Source organism: Mercenaria mercenaria, chromosome 2, assembly GCF_021730395.1.
Source record: "Mercenaria mercenaria strain notata chromosome 2, MADL_Memer_1, whole genome shotgun sequence".
Classification (NCBI taxonomy): Eukaryota; Metazoa; Mollusca; class Bivalvia; order Venerida; family Veneridae; genus Mercenaria; species Mercenaria mercenaria.
In genome coordinates, this window is record NC_069362.1 from 7,139,212 (window position 1) to 7,161,898 (window position 22,687).

At 35.8% G+C, this 22,687-nt stretch overlaps 1 protein-coding gene across 8 annotated transcripts in view; it reads left to right on the forward strand.

Annotated features, from left to right (window-relative positions):
• LOC123563102 (glutamine--fructose-6-phosphate aminotransferase [isomerizing] 2-like) overlaps nt 1-22,687 on the forward strand; it is an 88,588-nt gene that overhangs the window by 43,722 nt on the left and 22,179 nt on the right. For 5 of the 8 annotated variants that reach the window (XM_045355693.2, XM_053528952.1, XM_045355688.2 and 2 more), the window contains 10 exons: nt 3,233-3,259; nt 6,738-6,849; nt 9,052-9,218; nt 10,096-10,289; nt 11,105-11,225; nt 12,170-12,327; nt 13,044-13,158; nt 16,292-16,419; nt 17,110-17,238; nt 17,847-17,885. In XM_045355693.2, coding sequence (XP_045211628.1) covers nt 3,233-3,259; nt 6,738-6,849; nt 9,052-9,218; nt 10,096-10,289; nt 11,105-11,225; nt 12,170-12,327; nt 13,044-13,158; nt 16,292-16,419; nt 17,110-17,238; nt 17,847-17,885 — 1,190 coding nt within the window. The remainder of the gene's footprint in view (nt 1-3,232; nt 3,260-6,737; nt 6,850-9,051; nt 9,219-10,095; nt 10,290-11,104; nt 11,226-12,169; nt 12,328-13,043; nt 13,159-16,291; nt 16,420-17,109; nt 17,239-17,846; nt 17,886-22,687) is intronic. The other 3 variants (XM_045355691.2, XM_045355690.2, XM_045355692.2) reach the window with 1 other exon arrangement.

Consider the following 22,687-nt stretch of genomic DNA (forward strand, 5'->3'; position numbering starts at 1 on the left):
CCCATTTTTGTATCTTGCATATAATTGAAATGTACTAACTTCTTGTTGTTTGATTTTTGAAGCAACCTGTCTGCTATATTTTCCCACTACAGTTACCTTTGTTGTGGGCCTAATTTGCGATGCATGGCTGTTGGACTGTGCTTCTTGGCAATCTACCCTGACTTTTTATTTTTAATCCTGATTGATTTGTGTCTTGAAATATCCTTGTGTATAGGTTACAGGTTTCTTTAACAGTTGACAGGTATATCCAGTTGTTCATTCTTTAGACTATAAACTGTATCCCAGTTCACAGGTTCCTTGTTTATGTATCACAAAAATACATAATTATAGCTGTACTAAGTTGACAGGTCATACCCTGAATGTCTGTGTTTTCATTTCACAGTTTTCTTATCCTAGTTTACTGTGTATCACTGTTTACATGCCATAGACTATGTATTCTTATTTGCAGGCCATTGCCTTTGTGTCCTCATTTGCAGATCTAAGTCTGTGTATCCACATAATTTATTATGTAGGTCATTGCCTGTGTATCCCCATTGGTAGATGTTGGTCATTGCCTGTGTATCCCCATTTGCAAGCCCTTGTCCCCATTTGCAAGCCCTTGTCTGTGCTTTACATTTTGCAGGTCTTAGACTGTGTATGCACATTTACAAGTCTAAAGATTGTATATCTCATTTTGCAGGTCTTTGACTGTAGACTTTGTATACACTTTCCAAGTCTTAGACTGTGTATACCAATTTCCAAGTCTTAGACTGTGTATCCCCATTTGCAGGTCATTGTCTGTGTTTTCCCATTTGCCAGTCTCAGACTGCGTTTCCCCATTATGCAGGTCTTAGACTGTGTATCCCCATTTGCAGGTCATTGTCTGTGTTTTCCCATTTGCCAGTCTCAGACTGCGTTTCCCCATTATGCAGGTCTTAGACTGTGTATCCCCATTTGCAGGTCATTGTCTGTGTTTTCCCATTTGCCAGTCTCAGACTGCGTTTCCCCATTATGCAGGTCTTAGACTGTGTATCCCCATTTGCAGGTCATTGTCAGTGTTTTCCCATTTGCCAGTCTCAGACTGCGTTTCCCTATTATGCAGGTCTTTGACTGTATCCCCATTTGCAGGTCATTGTCTGTGTTTCCCCATGATGCAGGTATTAGACTGTGTATCCCCATTTGCAGGTCATTGTCTGTGTTTCCCCATTTTGCCAGTCTCAGACTGCATTTCCCCATTATGCAGGTCTTTGACTGTATCCCCATTTGCAAGACCTTAGACTGTGTATACTCATTTGAAGGTCATCAACAGTGTTTCTCCATTTGCAATTTATAATTTAGTTAGAATTTATAAAAGAAAATGTTGTATATCCCTAAAATTCAGATGTTCTAGTTGCCTAACATAATATTATTATCATCCTTTAGAAAAAAAAGATATTTATGTCTCCCCCAGGAGACATATTGTTTTTGCCCTGTCCGTCCGTCCTTCCGTCCGTCCGTCCGTCCTTCCATCCGTCCGTCCGTCCGTACATCACACTTCATTTCCGAGCAATAACTGGAGAACCATTTGACCTAGAACCTTCAAACTTCATAGGGTTGTAGGGCTGCTGGAGTAGACAACCCCTATTGTTTTTGGGGTCACTCCGTCAAAGGTCAAGGTCACAGGGGCCTGAACATTGAAAACCATTTCCGATCAATAACGAGAGAACCACTTGACTCAGAATGTTGAAACTTCATAGGATGATTGGCCATGAAGAGTAGATGACCCCTATTGATTTTGGGGTCACTCCGTCAAAGGTCAAGGTCACAGGGGCCTGAACATTGAAAACCATTTCCGATCAATAACTAGAGAACCACTTGACCCAGAATGTTGAGACTTCATAGGATGATTGGTCATGAAGAGTAGATGACCCCTATTGATTTTGGGTCACTCCATCAAAGGTCAAGGTCACAGGGGCCTGAACATGGAAAACCATTTCCGATCAATAACTAGAGAACCACTTGACCCAGAATGTTGAAACTTGATAGGATGATTGTACATGCAAAGTAGATGACCTCTATTGATTTTGGGGTCACTCCATTAAAGGTCAAGGTCACAGGGGCCTGAACATTGAAAACCATTTCCGGTCAGTAACTTGTGAACCACTTGACCCAGAATGTTGAAACTTAATAGGATGATTGGTCATACAGAGTAGATGACCCCTAACGATTTTGGGATTACTCTGTGAAAGGTCAAGGTCACAGGGGCCTGAACATTGAAAACCATTTCCGGTCAGTAACTTGAGAACCACTTGACCCTGAATGATGAAACTTCATAGGATGATTGGTCATGCAGAGTAGATGACCCCTAACGATTTTAGGGTCACTTTGTTAAAGGTCAGGGCCACAGGGGCCTGAACATGGAAAACCATTTTCAATCAATAACTTGAGAACCTCTCGACCCAGAATGTTGAAACTTCATAGGATGATTGTTCATGCAGAGTAAATGACCCCTATTGATTTTGGGGGTCACTCCGTTAAAGGTCAAGGTCACAGAGGCCTGAACATTGATAACCAGTTCCGATCAATAACTTGAGAACCACTTGACCCAGAATGTTGAAACTTCATAGGATGATTGAACATGCAGAGTAAATGACCCTTATTGATTTTGGGGTCAGTCTATTAAAGGTCAAGGTCACAATGGCCTGTTTATGTAAAATCATTTTTTGGAAATAACTTGAGAACCACTTGACCTACTATCTTGAAACTTAATAGGATGATTGGACATGCAGAGTAGATGACCCCTATTTATTTTGAGGTCACTTGATCAAAGGTCAAGGTCACAGGAGCCTGAACAGTGACTTGAGAACCACTAGGTCAAGAGTTGAAATTTAGCGGGATGACTGGACATGCCAAGTAGATGATCCCTATTGGAGCCAACCATCAGTGTCTCTTTGACTTTCGCTCCTGACCCCTGTTGACTTCTTGCCTATAGGACTTTGCATTGGGGGAGACATGCGCTTTTTTACAAAAGCATTTTCTAGTTTTTACCTGTCTTGAATTTAATATGTTGTTTAAAATGTAACTTGAATGTTCTTTATTGTCATGCTTTTCATTTGGTATGTTTTCTATAAATAATTTTACTTGAATTAACAATCTGAAGTGTTCTTAAATATATGTTAATGCTGTACATATTGTTGCCATGTGTATGTACTATGTGTATGTACTGTGTAGTGAGCATTTTTCATGCATAAAATACTTATTTGACTTTACATAGGGACAAAAGACTATAATCAGAATGAAGGTATTGGTGATTAACGAGTGATATATCTTTGACATTCGCAAAGTACACAAAAGCCATATTTATATTAAGGGGTTATTTATATTTAGCAGCACCTGTTAGCCAAGGAGTTATTCTGCATGTTGTCTTATTATGACTTTATAAAATGTAATATTATTATGAATGGGTGATCAGCAGATTTTAAGCTAGCTTTTTTTGCATCTGATTTTTTTAAAAGTTTTCTCCCCAATTTTTTATTGATACTTTATAACAATAAAAGCTAGATTAATGCACCATCCGTTTTTTACAAACGTTAGATATTTCAGTACATGTTCTACAAATGAAAGTTGATATTATTGCCCCTCAAATTTAATGTCAACTGCACCTTCATCATAATGCAAATAAAGGTATCTAGATTCAAAAGAAGACATCAGTACTTTGCAAATGTCCATGAATTTCAAGAGACTTCTGGCATATGCAACTGGCTGTATTTCATGTGGCAGTGCAACTATGCTTTATACTGCTTGCAACTTCTGCTTTCCGCATATTGGTGAAGAAAAAAATGTGTGAAATTCTGACATCTTAACAGTTTTTGTTTTTTTAACTTTACAATTTCTATTAACATTTTTTCGTCGATTCAGGTTGGGTATTAAAAATTCTCTCACAAGTTTTTTTCCTTAGATTACACAATTGTTTAGGTAGGTCTACTTTTTTTTGCTGTGTTGCACTTAAATTTTCTTGTGATTAATCATCTTAGAAATTACTAAATCATGTATGTACATTATTTAGCATATATATATATATGTCTGTGACATTACCCAGTGCCAGTATCATACTTTTGTAAATTTCCATCTCTCGTTTAAAAGCGAATAGTGCCACATACAGCCTTCTCATTCTAGTTTTCATGAAGAGTGCTTCTCAAACTTTTTCTGTTCACAGCATTTTGGAGAATCACTGATTTATAGAGAATATAATTTTTTGAGGCTATTTATGAAAATGTAAAAAGCGTAACTTCTCACCAAAATAAAATTGAGAAAAAAGAAGGATTAAGGGATGGTTAGTTATATAAGGTTTGCTCAGTGTAAGAATCACAAACATGAAAATCACTGTCGCTGGCTTTAAGATTTTGGTTAAAGGGAACTGGTGCATAATTGTAAAGCTTGAAGTTATCTTATGGTGGGCGGAAGGTATAAATTCTGAAGATGATAGTACACTAAGACAAACATTGTAAAGTCCAGGTTTTATAATTAAATCTACTTAAATTGATACTGTTGTCTATAGCACTTGCAAATCTTTTCTGAAAAGATAAGAAAATTGTATACCATATTTCATGTGTAAAATGCTCTGTATTTCTGTTGAACAGGCTGTATGCTTTGCCTTGGCTAGGCATATGAGAAAGTCAATGTTATAGGTTGCAAAATAAGTGAGTTTGGAGACCAGACTCAAATCTCTCAACACCAGCATGTGATTGGCTTTTTTCTAGGCACATTTTTAAAATCCAGCAATAGCTTAGCAGTGTTCTCAGACTGGTTTCCAAATTTTCCAGTAATTTTCCAGTAATAAAATTTCTTTGTTATCAATTACTGTTAATGAGACTTCATTAGACAAATACACAAACAGTATCTGAAAAAAAGTGTAAAAGTATTTTATTATGGTATGTTCTTTAACCTGAGTTTTTTCTTGACAGTTGAAGAAATCTGTGTCAGTTCTGTAACTTTGCATGTCTAGAAGTTCGATGTTATGTACAGTTAGCAAAATTTTACAAAAGTTTTGTTTAAACCATATTAAACTGAATGAATATTGCTTCATCAGAACTAGTGATACAAATATAAATATTTAACATAAAACAGTAGACAACAATGATCCATTTCTAAGTAAGCAGGTTCATTGTACATACTAGTAAGAGAATCATTACACACGCCTGCCAGTGCATTAAACTTGAAGTCAAAAAAACATTCAGAACAATAATAATGCTGAATTACCTCCCTTGATGACTTGCCACCCATTTGCAAGACTCGGTTCTTTCTTAGCAGTTACAAACTTTGTGATTGTTTTAGAAAGTTGCTAAATGAAGATAACAGGTATGATTTTATACTAAATACTGTAACAATGTAAATACGGCACAATGACGTGGTCTAAGAACAAACTTATCAGGTCATACATAATTTATAATTCCAATTTATAACTCTGGTAAGTGGGAGTTTTGAAGAGATATGTTATCAAATAAAGAAAAATAAAAGAGCTCTGATGCAATATAAAGTGGAGAAAAGTAAATTTTGCTGAAAAATGTCCATTTGGAATAGATTTTGATAATATTATAAGTTAAAAAATGATCAATATGCTTTTAAAAGAGTTCTTACTGTCACCAATTTTGGTGTGTAAAATTATGCTATTATCACTAATTTTATCTAGCATTTGAAAAGAAATTGGCAAAAAATACTGTTACATAAAATAGCTCTAGGTAAATAGTCAATAGTACAATTGGCTCGCTGTTCAATAGTGGAAATTGTTAGCTCTCAGTCTGAAGGTTTTGACTATTGATTTGAAGGCCATTTAATAATAAGTGTTTATATTGCATGACATTTAAAATTAACTTCAAAGATTTTTTCTTAATATATGTAGGTAATTGCATTTTTAAATCAAGATAGATCTGTCAAAAGCACAACTGTTAACATGCAATTTATGAAAGGAGTCCTGTAATTATAGGTGGTAACGCAGGTAAAAGTACAAACAGACTGTCTTCTGTCTTTCTGCCTATAACAACCTGTATCACATCATCAGTCTGTCTGCCCATTTCATATACTTGTGTTAGAACATAACCAGGAAAACAAGTGTTATCATTGCATGTACCTTTAAATTATATAATGTAATAATGACTATTTAAGTCTTAAAAATGTAATATTTATGACAGAAAGCACTTCTAAGGTCTCAATAATTAATCTACTTTAAAGGGGCCTGTCTACATAACAGAACTATATGACTTTTGTTGATATTTTAGAAGTATGATAAAAGAACAACTAAATTAACTTTATTTTGTATCAAGTTTTACTGTGAAACTAACACAGTAAGTAGCTTTTCTACACATAATACGATTATAATATTGCCCAAAACTCAATTAATTTGCATTCACTTTGTGGGGGGTTTGCTTAAAATAGAATTGAAAGTAATTATTCAGGATCAGAAAAATTGACATAAGTTTTGAGGCATGCTCCTTTAATGTAGTGTAAAGGTTATAAATAAAAAGTTTTAGAGAGTCCTTCAAAATTTCCATTTTTGTTTTGCACAAAATCAGAAGTAGTGGCTAGTTACATGTTTTTTATTTGTTGTTTATGTTTGTTCATTTCTTGCTGAAAGTTAAGTTGCAAGTTGCCATAATAATTAAAAAAAAATATAAATATATTTTCCTTTGTTTTGTGACAATAATGTTCAAATTAGAGTTGGGAAACTTTGATGTATTATTATATATTAGGTGGTAATTGATGTTTATTTTAATAATTAACAGACAATCGTGGTTTCATGACTGCACCTACAGCGCAAAGATCATTTTCCGAGACAGAGTACCATACAGTGGGACCAGAAAAGGAAGTGGAATATTTCTTTGCCTCCGATGCAAGGTATTAATATTGTTCACACTGTAGCTAAAGTTAACCAAGCCGGGGAGAGAATCTTCCTTCTCTTTTCTTGACACAACTTGTGATGAAGTTGTGTCAGTATGAGATGAAACTAGCTATACATTTGATAACAACGCCATCTTTATTGGACACACATTATTAAATTTTGTTGATTTCTAATGATGCAATACTCCAGATGTGACACCATTAAAGGTTGAAGTTTTGCTGCTCATGTTATAATAACAGATTGGTGAAAAAAATGTTGATTTTTGATGTCAGTACTATCAGTGACTGTGGCTATTGCAGTTACCATGTTTTGTTGATACCTGGATAAATATGCTATATATCTTCATTGCCTTTATATTATTATGTCTCCCCCCTCTTGGGGAGACGTATTGTTTTTGCCCTGTCTGTCCATTCTTCTGTACGTCACACTTCATTTCCGATCAATAACTGGAGAACCGTTCGATCCAGAACCTTCAAACTTCATAGGGTGGCATGACTTATGGAGTAGACGGCCCCTATTGTTTTTGGGGTCACTCCGTCAAAGGTCAAGGTCACAGGAGCCTGAACATGGAAAACCATTTTCGATCAATAACTTGAGAACCACTTGACCCAGAATGTTGAAACTTCATAGGATGATTGGACATGCAGAGTAGATGACCCTTATTGATTTTGGGATCACTTAGTTAAAGTTCAAGGTCACATGGGTCTGAACATGGAAAACCGTTTCCAGTCAGTAACTTCAGAATCACCTGACCCAGACTGTTGTAAATTTTCATAGGACAATTGGTTATGCAGAGGAGATGACCCCTATTTATTTTAGGGTTACTCTATTAAAGGTCAAGGTCACAGGGGGCTGAACATGGAAAACCATTTCCGGTCAGTAACTTGAGAACCACTTGACCCAGAATATTGAAACTTCATAGGATGATTGGACATGCAGACTAGATTACCCTTATTGATTTTGGGGTCACTTGATCAAAGGTCATGGTCACATGGGCCTGAACATGGAAAAAAATTCCATTCAGTAACTTGAGAACCACTTGATCCAGAATGTTTAAACTTCATAGGATGATTGATCATGCAGAGGAGATGACCCCTATTGAATTTGGGGTCACGCCAATAAAGGTCAAGGTCGCAGTGGACAGAAAATGGAAATCCATTTCCAGTTTATAACTTCAGAACCATTTGACCTAGAACCTTCAAACTTCATAGGGAGATAGGAATAACAGAGTAAGTGACCCCTATTGTTTTTGGGGGTCACTTCCTCAAAGGTTAAGGTCACAGGGGACTGAACATAGAAAACTCTTTCCAATCAATAACTTGAGAGCCACTTGACCCAGAATGTTGAAACTTAATAGGATAATTGGACATGCTGAGTAAATGACCCCAAATGATTTTGATTTCACTTGATCAAAGGTCAAGGTCACAGCAGCCCGAACATGGAAAACCGTATCCAGTTCATAAATTGAGAACCACTAGGCCCAGAATGTTGAAACTTAGTGGGATGATTGGACATGCCAAATAGGTGATCCCTATTGTAGCCAACCATCAGTGTCTCTTTGACTTTCGCTCTTCTCCCCTATTGACTTCTTGCATTTACGACTATGCAGTGGGGGAGACATGCGCTTTTTTACAAAAGCATCTTCTAGTTTAAAATTTTATGTCTCCAGTGACATGACTTCTGGATCAACCCTCATAGAATATGAATGTCATCTTATATATTCCTGTCCATTATTTATGTCTATAGGAAACAGATGTATAAGAAATATTTTATAGCCTTATATTCATAAGTTCATATCACTTAGAAATAAGAAAAACAGTATTAAATATAGCAAAATGTGTTGACGCAGCTTCAAGCCTTATTTTGTTAAGTGCTTTTTTATTAAGAAAACAGCTGATGTACATGTATATAGTTACGTTGCGTTGTACTTGTATTATTGATGTGTTGTAATTCCTTTTGAAATGTTGTCATTTCTTTTGATCTATTATGTCCTTGAGATGTTTATCTCAAATATATAATTCATCAACTCGGTGCAAAAACTGGATAAGTTCTTCTTAAATGTGAATGCATTTCTCTGTTTTTTACACTTAACTGATGATTTATAATGATCAGAGGCAAACTACAAGCTAGTTTTCTAAGAAACTGAATATTAAAAAAAATCCTGTTAATTGATCCATGTAATTGTGTCCATGTTTCAGCGCTATTATTGAGCACACAAACCAGGTCATCTTTCTGGAAGATGATGATGTTGCTGCCGTGTCAAAGGGCAGTCTGACACTTCACAGGATCAAACGTAACCAGCTCGATGAGTCTAATGTCAGAGAGGTGATCACGCTTAAAATGGAACTGCAAGAAATCATGAAAGGTGCGCTTAAAACTTATAGTTTGGACAGATTGAAAAACAAGATGTTTATGCAATTTCTGCTTAAGAGACCTCCGTGGCTGAGTGGTTAAGGTTATTGACATTAGATCATTTGTCCATCACCAATGTTAGTTGGAGTCTAACTTGTGGCGTAGAATTAAACATGTATGAAAGCCATCCAGCTGGCTTCTGGAAGGCCGATGGTTCTACCCATGTACCTGCCCATGATGAAATAATGCCCAGTGGGGCAGCTCGGGTCTTCCCTCACAATCAAAAGCTGAAAAGTCACCATATCACCTATAATTGTGTCTGCATAATGTTAAACCCAATGGAAAATTTAACAACTAAAAGTAATTTGCTTTACTTGTTTATCTTGAAAAGGGTATAGTGAGGTTCTTTGTCTTTTTCAGCCCCTGATAAGTTTAATAGCAGGATGATTATTTCCCCTGGTAGTGTACATAGCATATACATGTACCTAGTTCAGTCAGCATGTTTAAAAGATCATGTACAGTTACTGTGATTTCTCTGATATTTATTGTTGTTATAGAAATGGAATTGAAACACAAGAAATAATTTGGAAAATTTCCTCTTAGAAATGAGCCACACCATGGAAAAACCAACATAGTGCATTTGCGACCAGCATGGATCCAGACCAGCCTGTGCATCTGCGCAGTCTGGTCAGGATCCATGCTGTTCACTAACTATTTCTCTAATTGCAATAGGCTTTGAATGTGGACAGCATGGGTCCTGACCAGACTGCGCAGAAGCGCAGGCTGGTCTGGATCCATGCTGGTCGCAAATGCACGGTTTTCTCATGGTGCTGCTCAAATAATAAAATTTGTAGACATAAACTGATGTCACATCATTTGCTATTTTATAGGTAACTATAGCTCATTCATGCAGAAAGAAATCTTTGAACAGCCAGAATCTGTGGTCAACACGATGAGAGGTCGGGTCAACTTCGAGGAAAACACTGTCACTTTAGGAGGAATCAAAGAATTTATGAATGAAATAAAACGATGCCGCAGGCTTCTGTTCATAGCTTGTGGAACGAGTTACCACAGTGCAATAGCAGTGAGTTTGATTTCGTTTTTTTTCCGTAATTCTGTAATGGAACCCAAAGACTTCCTCCGTCATGTTCATTGCTCATGTTAAAATAAATCTTACAGAAATTTTCTTTATGTGTGTAAGAGAAGTTTGTGTGGCAAAGACATAAATAATTAGGCTATTTAAACAACTAATGAAAAAAACAGCCAAAAAATGGGCAATATTTTCTTTTGTACTGTAAAAATGTTCAAATGAGACAGGACATTAACTGAGTGGATGAGGTCACTTAATTTGAATCACTTGTCTGTTAAGTTAGTTTGAGTCATGCCTTGGGATCATGGAGTCCATTAATTACATTTGTAATTCAGTTCTGCTTAAGCCAGTGCTAGGGGGCATGAGGGGTGTTGCACTTTCCATTACCTGTCATGAACAGACTCAGTCAAACTGAGTCTGCTATTATTTTGCTGGGTTGCGTTCTATGCTTCCAAAGGATCTTCTTACAGATTTTATTCAATTATTTTATTGTGAGTAAGATGTACAGCTTAGTTTCTGAAGGGTGTTCTAGTGAGGTGTACATCTGTGTCTAGAATAATGTTCTTTTGGGCAACAGGAGTATTCTAATGAGATGCATACTTGTGTTTGGAATAATGCTCAGATAGGCAACAGGAGTGTTCTAATGAGGTGCATGTCTGTGCCTTAGATAATGCTCAGGGGCAACAGGGGTGTTTAATTACTATAAAAGTTGAAATAAAACCATATGACTTAAGGTTTCAATGTATTTTAGGCCAAAGAAAAGAAGAAAAATATATGTTTATAAAACACCTTTTCTATACTTTTTATAGACAAGACAGTTGATGGAAGAGCTGACAGAGTTACCAGTCATGGTTGAGCTGGCCAGTGACTTCCTTGACAGAAGTACACCTGTATTCAGAGATGACGTCTGCTTCTTTATAAGTCAGTCAGGTAAACAGTAGTTATATATTTTGTTAAATAATCGTTGCTTACAACATCAGAAGCAAATACCTCTCTATAAAGGGAAAAAAACCACCTTTTGCCTAGATACAGCGGAGTCTACCTTAGTGGCCATCTGTATTTAGCAGCCACTTGCCTTAAACAGTCAGTCAGTTGACTTCCCACTTTGTTTTCATTTCAACATGACTTAAGCAGCCACCTGCTTTGAGCAGCGAGACAATGTTGGACCCTTGGCTGGCTGCTTTACCTTTAGCCTGCAAGCGTCAAGTACTCCTGCCTTTGCGACCAGTGCAGACCAAGATCAGCCTGCACATCCGTGCAGTCTGATCATGGTCTGCACTGTTCGCTATTCAGTCAGTAAATTTTCAGTGAACACCCCTTTGAATAATAAATGGTATTTAGTCCATTATAGAAAATTAGCAGGCTAAGGGTTAATTCAGGTCCGACTGTGTAATGGTACTGAGGGTTCTCATCATTGTATTGAAGTGCGAGATGGAGGTTGTTCTTGATCTAATTTCTTATACCTCTGTCTTATAACAGCATGACCTTTATTTAGTCTGTATAGAGTTTATTAACATTGAACAGGGACCATGAGTATGGAACAGATACTGGACAGCAGTGCAGCTTTGTCGTTGGTCCATTTTAAGATTATACATGCATGTTATTGCATTAAAAAGTTCATTAACAGTGATATATTCAATTTTATTCTTGCTGAAGAACATTATTTGTTATAAGAAGATTATTAGCTTTGCATGGAGAAATATATACTTGTTCTTTTGCTGAGTTAGCACCCCTGAAGTTGCACAATATCTCCACTGCTTAAAGCATGCCTTTTTCGTGATACAAACTTAATAACCAAAAATAAATTCATTGTGAATTTTACCAGATCTTGAGTAATTTAGTTACTAACTTCAAGACTCTTGTTATAACTTTAGGTGAAACTGCTGATACTTTAATGGCCTTAAACTACTGCAAGTCACGTGGAGCACTTATTGTTGGTATAACAAATACAGTTGGTAGCAGCATCTGTAGAGGCTCACACTGTGGTGTACACATCAACGCAGGACCAGAAATTGGTGTGGCTAGTACAAAGGTAAGAGCAGTGGGCATGCTTGATTTGGTGTTTGGAACAAAATCCAAGATTAAAGTTCCTCTTCCATGAAGCAAGTGAATTTGGGACAATGTTCTGCTTTTTAAAAAATTTGTCAAGAGTAGCAAAAGTAAAAGGTGCGGAATCGTCTCAGTGGGCTAATAAAATATAACCATGTCTGAACAGTTTTAGTAAATAAGTATAAAATGAAAAAAGGTGCAAAGAGAACATACTCTGAATGTTACACCACTGAACTTGATTTAGTGTTCTTTCTGTTGGGTGCATGCTGAAACTGCACCAGACAAGGAATCAAGCATGCCCAATATCTATAAATCTACATAAAGATATAACAGGATGTTAATATTTTATTTTCTTGTAACTGTTATTGCGGGGTTTTTAGTATTGCAAAACAGGAAAATCTGGCTTTTTATTTTTTGCAAACTTCCCCTGCTAAATACTTTTAAATTATGATTGTGGTAAGGGACTAATTGTTTAACACTGCCTTAAGTCATGATATCAAAATCTGAGGAACAAGTTCTTATTTATTTCCTCTTTAAAATACAAATGCACAAACCAATGTAAACAGAGATAGGTCATTTTGGTCAAAACCATGAAGTTCAAAGACAGAAAAGTTTCAAGGTACTATTTATTGCCATTAGTAAAAACATTCCAGTGATGCTTTCACATGAGTAGATGAAAATGTCTTTGATTTATTTCAGGCTTACACTAGTCAGTTTATATCCTTGGTGATGTTTGGCCTTATGATGTGTGATGACAGGATCTCAATGCAGGAACGAAGGAAAGAAATCATTCAGGGTCTCAAACATTTACCTGGTATGTCAGTTTAAAATTTTCTTACATGCCTGGTTTTTCAGGAGAGTAAAGAGTGGGAAACTGAGAGAATATATTTTATGGCATCATAATTATGATGTCACAATGTGCACATGTAGCTTGTCTTTGCTTGAGCTAAAATGTATGGTTTTATCATATACCTACTAATTTTCTGTCAGAATTACAGTCTGTATTTTACAAATGAATGCAAAACCTTGTATTCAACACCCATGGGATATGAAAAAATATTGAGTGGATGAAGTTAAGAAATAATGATGGTGTCTTGATGTTCCATGCATCAAAAAGTTCACCATTTTAAACAAGTTTTAGCCTTATTAGTCCCCTACTGGTTGAAAACCAGTTTCGGGGACTATAGGAATGCGCTTTTCTGTCATTCCGTCATTCTGTCATTCCGTCCGTCCGCAATTTCGTGTCCGGTCCATAACTCTTTTATCCATGAAGGGATTTTAATATTACTTGGCACAAAAGTTCCCCATGATGAGACGATGTGTCTTGCACAAAACCCGGACCCCTAGCTTAAAGGTCAAGGTCACAATTGGAGGTCAAAGGTCAACAGGGCTTTTTTCCTGTCCGGTCCATAACTCTCCCATCCATGAAGGGATTTTAATATCACATGGCACAATTGTACCTCATAATAAGATGATGTGTCATGCACAACTTTCAGACCCCTAGCTCAAAGGTCAAGGTCACACTTAGCAGTCAAATGTTAACATGGCATGAACAGGGTCTGTTTCGTGTCCGGTCCATAACTCTTTCATCCATGAAGGGATTTTAATTTTACTTGGCAAAAATGTTCCCCATGATGAGGCGATGTGTCGTGCGGAAAACCCGCACCCCTAGCTCAAAGGTCAAGGTCACAATTTGAGGTCAAAGGTCAACAGGGCTTTTTTCCTGTCCGGTCCATAACTCTCCCATCTATGAAGGGATTTTAATATCAGTTGGCATAATTGTACCTCATAATAAGACGATGTGTCGTGCACAACTTTCAGACCCCTAGCTCAAAGGTCAAGGTCACACTTAGCAGTCAAATGTTAACATGGCATGAACAGAGTCTGTTTCCTGTCCGGTCTATAACTTTGTCATCCATGAAGGGATTTTGATTTTACTTGGCACAAATGTTCCCCATTATGAGGCAACATGTCATGCGCAAAACCCGGACCCCTAGCTCAAAGGTCAAGGTAACAATTGGAGGCCAAAGGTCAATAGGGTTTTTTTCCTGTCCGGTCCAGAACTTTGTCATCCATCAAAGGATTACAATATTACTTGGCATAAATGTTCCCCATGATGAGACAATGTGTCATGCGCAACACCCAGAACCCTAGCTTAAAGGTCAAGGTCACACTTTGAGATCAAAGGTCAATAAGATTTTTTTCCTGTCCGGTCTATAACTTTGTCATGCAAAACAGGATTTAAATATCAGTTGGCACAAACATTTCCCTGGATGAGACAACATGTTGTGCGCAAAGCCCCGGCTCTAGGTCTAAGGTCAAGGTCATACTTAGAGGTCAAAGGTCAAATTCAAGAATGACTTTGTCTGGAGCATTTCTTCTTTATGCATTGAGGGATTGTAATGTAACTTGGCACAAATGTTCACCACCATCAGACGAATTGTCACACGCCAGAACCAGGTCCCTAGGTCTAAGGTCAAGGTCATACTTAGAGGTTAAAGGTCAAATTCAAGAATGAGTTTGTCCGGAGCATTTCTTCTTCATGCATGGAGGGATTTTGATGTAACTTGGTAGAAATGTTCACCACTATGAGGCACACTTTTTTTAGAATTATGTCCCTTTGTTGTTACTATAAATAGATTATATTGTAACTTTTTTATTACTGGCCGTAGGGAAAAATTGAGACCACTTTTCTGTGGTACAACATGCACGGTACATCCAAATTTTAGGTGTATTTTGATCTATCTCTACCTGGTAAAGAGTTTCTTGTGGACTTAAATTTTATAGATTTTTTTTTTTTTTTTTTCTTAGGGTTTATTTCACTTTGTTGTTACTATAAATAACTTTTATGATAATTTTTTGTATAATCGACCAAAAAAAATCCAAATGAAAACAACTGTACGTTTTTATATATGCAAATTTTAATCCAAGTGCTTTGTTATATTATATTGTATATATAGTACAATATTGTTTATACATCATTGACAGATATCAGTTCATTATGTTATACTGCAGTAGAGAAAATTAGGTGCCTTCCAGTAGGGGACTTTGTATTGCATGGCAATACTTCATTCACTTGTTTGCTTAGAATTATAGACATTGCAGATCTATGTACTGTTAATATAATAACTCTATTATTTACTGCCAGGATATCCTTGGCCTTCTACACTTGGAGAAGTGCTGTTTACTCGATAATCAACCACTTTATTGCTTTTCAGCACTGGGATTTTATGTAAAAGATTGTAAAGATTAGTGCTCTGTTGTGAAAAATAAATTATTTCTTTCAAGTCTTGCAAAGGGATGTAGAGAATAGCATCATATTCTTGATTTTAATATGTAAACTTTTGGAGACTGACACTTTGAAAGATTAATAGCACTTATTTCATTCTGTCATTTACACCTGCATGAATGTAATAATAAGAAATTGAAAATTCATTTTACTTGTTGTGACCAGGACATAATAAGAGTTCTTTACATATCATACTTGATCACTGTGATTGAAAGAAAAAAGTCTGCCTAAAATAACTTGCTAAATAAGCCAAGTCACTCCTTACATTGTTAGTGTACAAAGTCAGGGTCATGTTCAACAAAACATGCATAAAATTTGAGATCAAGTATTACACTGTGAAATCATAAATATTTATTTGAAGGGGGAGGGGTTACAAATTTTTTGTGGATTATTTGGTTGTGTCAAACCGAGAAATTAAATCCCAATTAATAAAAAAACTCATTCTTTTTATATTCAAAATTTGAAATCTCTGAATTCGTAACACTTTGAAATAGCCTTTCTTGCCAGAACCATAAAATCTCATTCCCACTTAATTAAAAGATTTAACAGTAGTTTTTCATGATGTGTCAAACTAATTTGTATCTTATTGTAAAGTTTAGAGGCAAATCAGTCTATTTTAAATAAATGCTAACTACATGTAACTTTTGGAACATTCCAGAACAAATTAAAGAAGTGTTGCAGCTAGATGAACAAATACACAAGTTGGCTCAAGAACTCTACACCCAGAAGTCACTGCTTGTGATGGGCAGGGGATACAACTTCGCCACATGCCTTGAAGGAGCTTTGGTAAGTTGTCTTGTATACCTTCCTAAAATGTTTGGTTCATATGATTGTGAATGGTTCTTATTTAAGTTTCTTCCTATGCAAGAAACAATTTTATTACGTTGATTTGGCTTAAAACAAAGTTATTGTTTGGCTTTCTTGTTTGTTTTGCTTCAAATTTGTTTTGCTTTCGTTATATGTTTTTTCAGCAAACATATTGAAACATGAATATAAAAGAAAATTTACTTGTTTTTCATGTAAAATCAAAGTATTTTTTCTCAAGAGCACTAGATCTTGTCTTACTTAGAATATTCTATTTAATTTTTTTTTATAAATTCAGTGTTGAAAGGTGCAAATGTAATATTCTTCTTGTCACATGTTATCTTTTCCTGCTAAAATATCAATATTTCTTCTTTTCTTTACATATTATAGACAAGGTATATTCAACCAAAGTCTCCTATATTTAAAATGATGTCAGCATCTGAGCTTTATTACACTAGTATAACAACAAAATGTAACTGCTTTATTTCACTCCCACAATGTCAAACTTGTGATAAATTTTGATGTTACCAAGATACAAACAAACATCCTATATTTTGATAGATTATTAAATTCTATACCAAATATGCTTATGAAACATATTTACAGAATATTGATAAATTTTACAGAAAATCGCTGTTTGTGATAAATATGAGATATAAAATACATTCACAGAAAATCAAGGAGCTGACCTACATGCACTCTGAAGGTATTTTAGCGGGTGAACTGAAGCATGGACCGTTGGCGTTAGTGGATAAAGCTATGCCAGTTATGATGGTGGTTACAAGGGACAAGGTCTACTCTGTAAGCTTGTTATATTTATTTCATATAAGATAAATTGACTTCTGGCCAGGTATTATAAAGCAAGATAGTGTCTGTTGTGTATATCATCAGTAATTTCTGCATCCCTTGAAGTCTTTTGGTTCTGCCGGGGTGTTGCCCATTATTAAATAATGCACAGAGAGGCACCTGGGGTCTTCCTCCACCATCAAGTTATATGACTTATAGTAGTGTTAGTGTGACATTGCAACAACAACAACAACAACAAAAAAGTCTTTAAAACTTCAATATAATCTAAAAAAAATTTCATTTACCTAGTTCTTCTTAAACATTCTGCATGTGCAGCAGCAGAAAGGTGATCAGGGGACATGTAAGATAATGTCCAAATGTTGTTTTAAAGATTTAAATTTTTGCATACTGTCTTACAAGTAAAGTCAGTGTAGGACTGTGAAATTTTTGTCATGGCAGTACAAAAAAAGGCTAACTGCTTCTTCATGTCAGTGCAGTCAAATCTCTAACTGTTCTGTTTATTTTGTGATAGTTTAAAGTCATTTACCAGTTCAAAGTCACATTGGTAAAGGAATGGTTAATTGTTCTTTTTGTGTTATATATTTCTAATGTTTATATTTCAGAAATGTATGAATGCTTTACAGCAAGTGAAGGCCAGACATGTAAGTACAGAAACATTTAGAACAAATTTATATTTGAACATTCAGTAATGAGATAATAGATGGATAAATTCATTATTATTTGAGTGGGACTAGTTTTTGTCAATTTTGCTGTTGCTTTAATCTATGAAATTTAGTTCCAGTATATAATTAAAACTGATGACAGCTGTCAATTTAACTTTATATCTTTCTTGACCCTGCAGTCCATATATTTATGTCTGTTGAATATGATTGTTTCTACAGAAGCAGTGAAATTTTCTGCCATCAATTATATATTATCACTGTTAATAAAAAACAAATACAAAAGTATTTCAGAATTTCAAATTTTATATACAAATATGAAGTGGTGTGTACACACATAAGAGCTGGTTTTTTTCAATTTTAATATATATGGTATCTTTCTTTTTTTTTCAGACAACAGTTGGTTTTGTTCTTGAAATGTATTTTTTACAGGTTCCTGCTGGTTAATCATAGTTTTTTTTATAGGTATTTCTTATTTTAGGGAATCTTGGCAAATTCAGACGGAATTGTCACTTAGCTCATAGTGCAGTTTTGACCTGAACTAAATGTTGAAAGGAAGAAAGTAATTTTGAAGCTATTGTTAAGTCAGACATTAGTAATAGTACTCAATTCTTACTTGATTCACATATGTTCAATAAATTGTTTGAATACAATACTCCTTATTCAAATCTTAGTACTTGTGTCCTTTTTAAGAATGTTTGGAGATTAATGCTACAGTATTACTACAAAATCATTTCTTGTGTCAGTCATTGATGTTACTTAGTGCAATAATTATTATTTTCAAATTTCCTTTAAAAGGATCAGTAGTCATGAAATTTGAATAAAGAGTGTTTTACCTACATAGAATTCAGAAACTGTTTTTTACATACCGGTTTGTTGAAATGTTTTATATAAAAATGTTAATGCTGTTTTTTTACACACTAAATTATTCTATTGAAACTAATTATTGACTTTATTGTGGCACTTATGACCATATAAATGAGCAGAAAGTTTTCTTTCAGGTTTCACATTTTAACCATGAACTTATTGAAAATGAAAATTGAGCCGTGCCTTGAGAAAACCGACATAGTGCATTTGTGAACAGCATGGATCCAGACCAGCCTGCACATCTGCGCAGTCTGGTCAGGATCCATGCTGTTCGCTTTCAAAGACTATTGTATTTAGAGAAACTGTTTGCAAACAGTATGAATCCTGACCAGACTGTGCAGATGCGCAGGCTAGTCTGGATCCGTGTTTGTCGCAAATGCACTATGTTGGTTTTCTCATGATGCGGCTTATTTATTTATTATATTGATCCTAGATTAAGAGATATTTTGCCTGTCCCACAAAAGATCTTGTGTAACGCTGAAGCATGATTATTGTTATTCACCTTGCTTGATTAACTTTTACCCTGCTAAATTTCTAAAATGGACTGGTCCATCATTCAATTTGGGCAGTTCCACTTATTATTCAAAGGGATGTTTATTGAAAATTTACTGACTTAATAGCGAACAGTGCCTACCATGATCAGCCTGTGCAGGCTGATCATGTCTGCACTGGCCGCAAAGGCAAAACCACTTGCCACCAGCTAAAGGTTAATTAAATTTACAATCTACACAGTTATTCTAGCATAAAACTACAGTTTTATTCAGTTTCTGAGGGTGATTTAATGAAGATGTAAACATGTGTGAACAGAGAAATTCTCACACTCACTTGCTGTTAAAACACCATTTTAGTTTTGTGAGTTGCAAGCGTTTACATAAACAATGGATGGCAAACTATCTTTTTGGCCTGATACTGAAAATCTTTGTCATATACCTGGGAAAAGCAAAGAAAACAATCAAAAATTATCTTGAAAGTAACCAGGTTAAATAAGCATAATTTCACTTCCAACACAAAAATATTGATTTTGGCCCTGGCACGCATAATTGAAACAAATACTGACAGAAATGTGACAAAAGTTCAAGTTTGATTAAGAAAAACTGGGGAAAAAAACAGGTTTTCTAATTTAAATGGTTTATGCTAGAATAACCTTACTGCCTGTTTGTATTTTGTTGTATCATCTACAGAAATCCTCAAGGTCTTACTGTAACCAATCCCTGAGGATTCTACAGATGTTATTACACATAAAAACATGTGTTACCAAGCTGTTCCAGACCTAACCCGCTGAAAAATCTGTACCATAAGTTCTTTTATTTTTATCTTTACATCACATATACAGTTAAACTTGTGCTAGCGACCACCAATGAATAGCGACCACCTGTCGACAACGTCCTGTCTCTGGTCACCCTGTAGAAAAATGCTCATAAAAAGGCCGTGAATAGCGACCACCTGGCAGCAGCGACCAGCGACCGGCCTAATTCATTCCCAAGGGTCATATTTGCCCCCAATAACGACCAAGCTGGACTGTTCCGGCATGAAAATATTTGAAATCCGCTGAATTTTCATGACTTTCGCATTATAGCAAAGATAATAATAACTGCTTGATTGAAAATTTGCAAGTTCGCACCGGCTGAATTAATACATAGAACATAAAGAAAGAAAGAAGCTGTAAAAATACTTTTTATCAGCATGATAATGGCTAACTGAGAAGTGACCCTTCCCCCCGAATAAAGATCACCTGTGAACAAAGACCACTTTTGCTTGTTCTGAAGAGTGGTCTTTGTTCACAGGTTTGACTGTATCTGTGATTAATCAATATGAACTTTAACAGACAGTTCAATTACATCTTGTAAAAGCTCTGCTGGTATGGATTTGGTGACATATTGTTCATTGTTCATTGTTCCACAAAATACATAGACTGATATTGTAACTTCAAAACTAGCCAACAAAGACATCACAAATTTGTATCATTAATGCAAATATTCAAAGAATGAGGAGCCCAAACATCAACAACAGCCGTGTCATTGCATTCAGGTTTAAGTTTCCATATCTTCTTCACATATTGTTTAGGGTCAGGTATACTAAAGGTCAAGGTCACTGGGATCAAATGTTGTATAGGTACAGGTTAAGTCTTATGGCAAGCCTTTCAGTTTCATAATATCTTAGTCACTACTGCCCGTAGAATAATCAGACTTTACATAAGGATTTGTTTTGGTAAGGGGCAGACAACTGATAGTTTAGGGTCAGGTGTCCCAAAAGGTCAAGGTCACTGGGATCAAATATTTCCATAGTGCTGGTTAAAGTATTCTGGAAAGCTTCTCAATTTCACTATATTTATCTTAAAGACTGACACTATAATTATTAAATCTCACATAAGTTTATTAACATTCAGTTATGTAAGTCTTGGCAAATTTTGTCTCTTGTTTCACATAGAAGTTGTCAAAATTTAATAGTCAAGTGGGCTACGTTAAAGACAGCTGTTGTTGTCATTTATTTATCTAGGAATGAAAAGGGTCTGTTTATAGGATATAGCTCCTAACATTATTTCGATTGATGATTGAGGAGCTGTCTTTCAAAAGAGATCATTTGAAACTCTTGTTTTCTATAGTAATTCAGACATAAAATTTTTGTGCGATCAAAGGTTACATTGAAGACATTAAAACATCAACTTGGCCACTAGTATGTTATTATGGTTATTATATAAGTCAAAATTTTTATGCCCCCGGCATCTACTGATGCGGGAGGCATATAGTGATCATCCTGTCTGTCCGTCCGTCTGAGCTCACATTTGCATACTTAGGTGGCTATAGGAACAATAGGTAAGTGTACTTTTTCTTTGATGTCATTCATTCCGTAAGGCTTTTATGTTGCTATTTTTCTCTTACGTCTCTAAAAGAACAATAGAGAGAACAAAAGAGTAGCCACATAAGTATCCATATGTAGGAACGTCCGTTCGTCCATCCGTACGAGGTTAACCAAATGGGACCGTTTCATCTAGCGTCAATACCCCTTACTAGAATGACTTGATACTAATGCAGATATAACCTGTGAACATTCCTCATCTTCAAACATCACCTGACCTCAGTTTGACCTTGACCTCATTTTGGACTTAGGTTGCTTTATATAGGCCATCTCTTGGTTAACCAAATGGGACCGTTTCGTCTAGCATCAATACCGCTTACAAGAATGAATTGATACTAATACAGATGTAACCTGTGACCATTCCTTATCTTCAAACATAACCTGACCTCAGTTTGACCTTGACCTTGACCTCATTTTGGACTTAGGTTGCTTTATATGGGCCATCTCTTGGTTAACCAAATGGGACCGTTTCGTCTAGCATTAATACCGCTTACAAGAATAAATTGATACTAATACAGATGAAACCTGTGACCATTCCTCATCTTCAAACATCACCTGACCTCAGTTTGACCTTGACCTCGTTTTGGACTTGGGTTGCTTTGTATCGACAAGGATGCCACCGGGGGCATCAAGCGTTTATTGAACGCAGCTCCTTGTTATCTTTGTAATGTCATACTGTTTTAGCAAGTACAGCTGCTAGCTGTCATGTTACTGGTTGTAATGATACCAAGTATACTAAATTGCACATAATGGGAGGGAAGTTGTAGAACCAGTCTTATGTATATCTGGAAAAACCCTCTTTAATGGCTAATCAATTGGAACTGCTGCAAAGAAGCAAAGAGAAATACGAGACATACTGTTATTAAAAAACCAAGACTGGGGCAGTTATTCAGTAGATGAAGTCTGGAATAGCTTGGTCCAACTTATACTCCTGAATGCCTTGAGAAATGAATGACTTAGTTTCATACAACACCCTATGACCAAAAGCATGTAATGTTCCATGCAATACCCCATAATGCATTCAGCTTCTCAAAACTTATGAATACTGTTGTTGTCGTTGC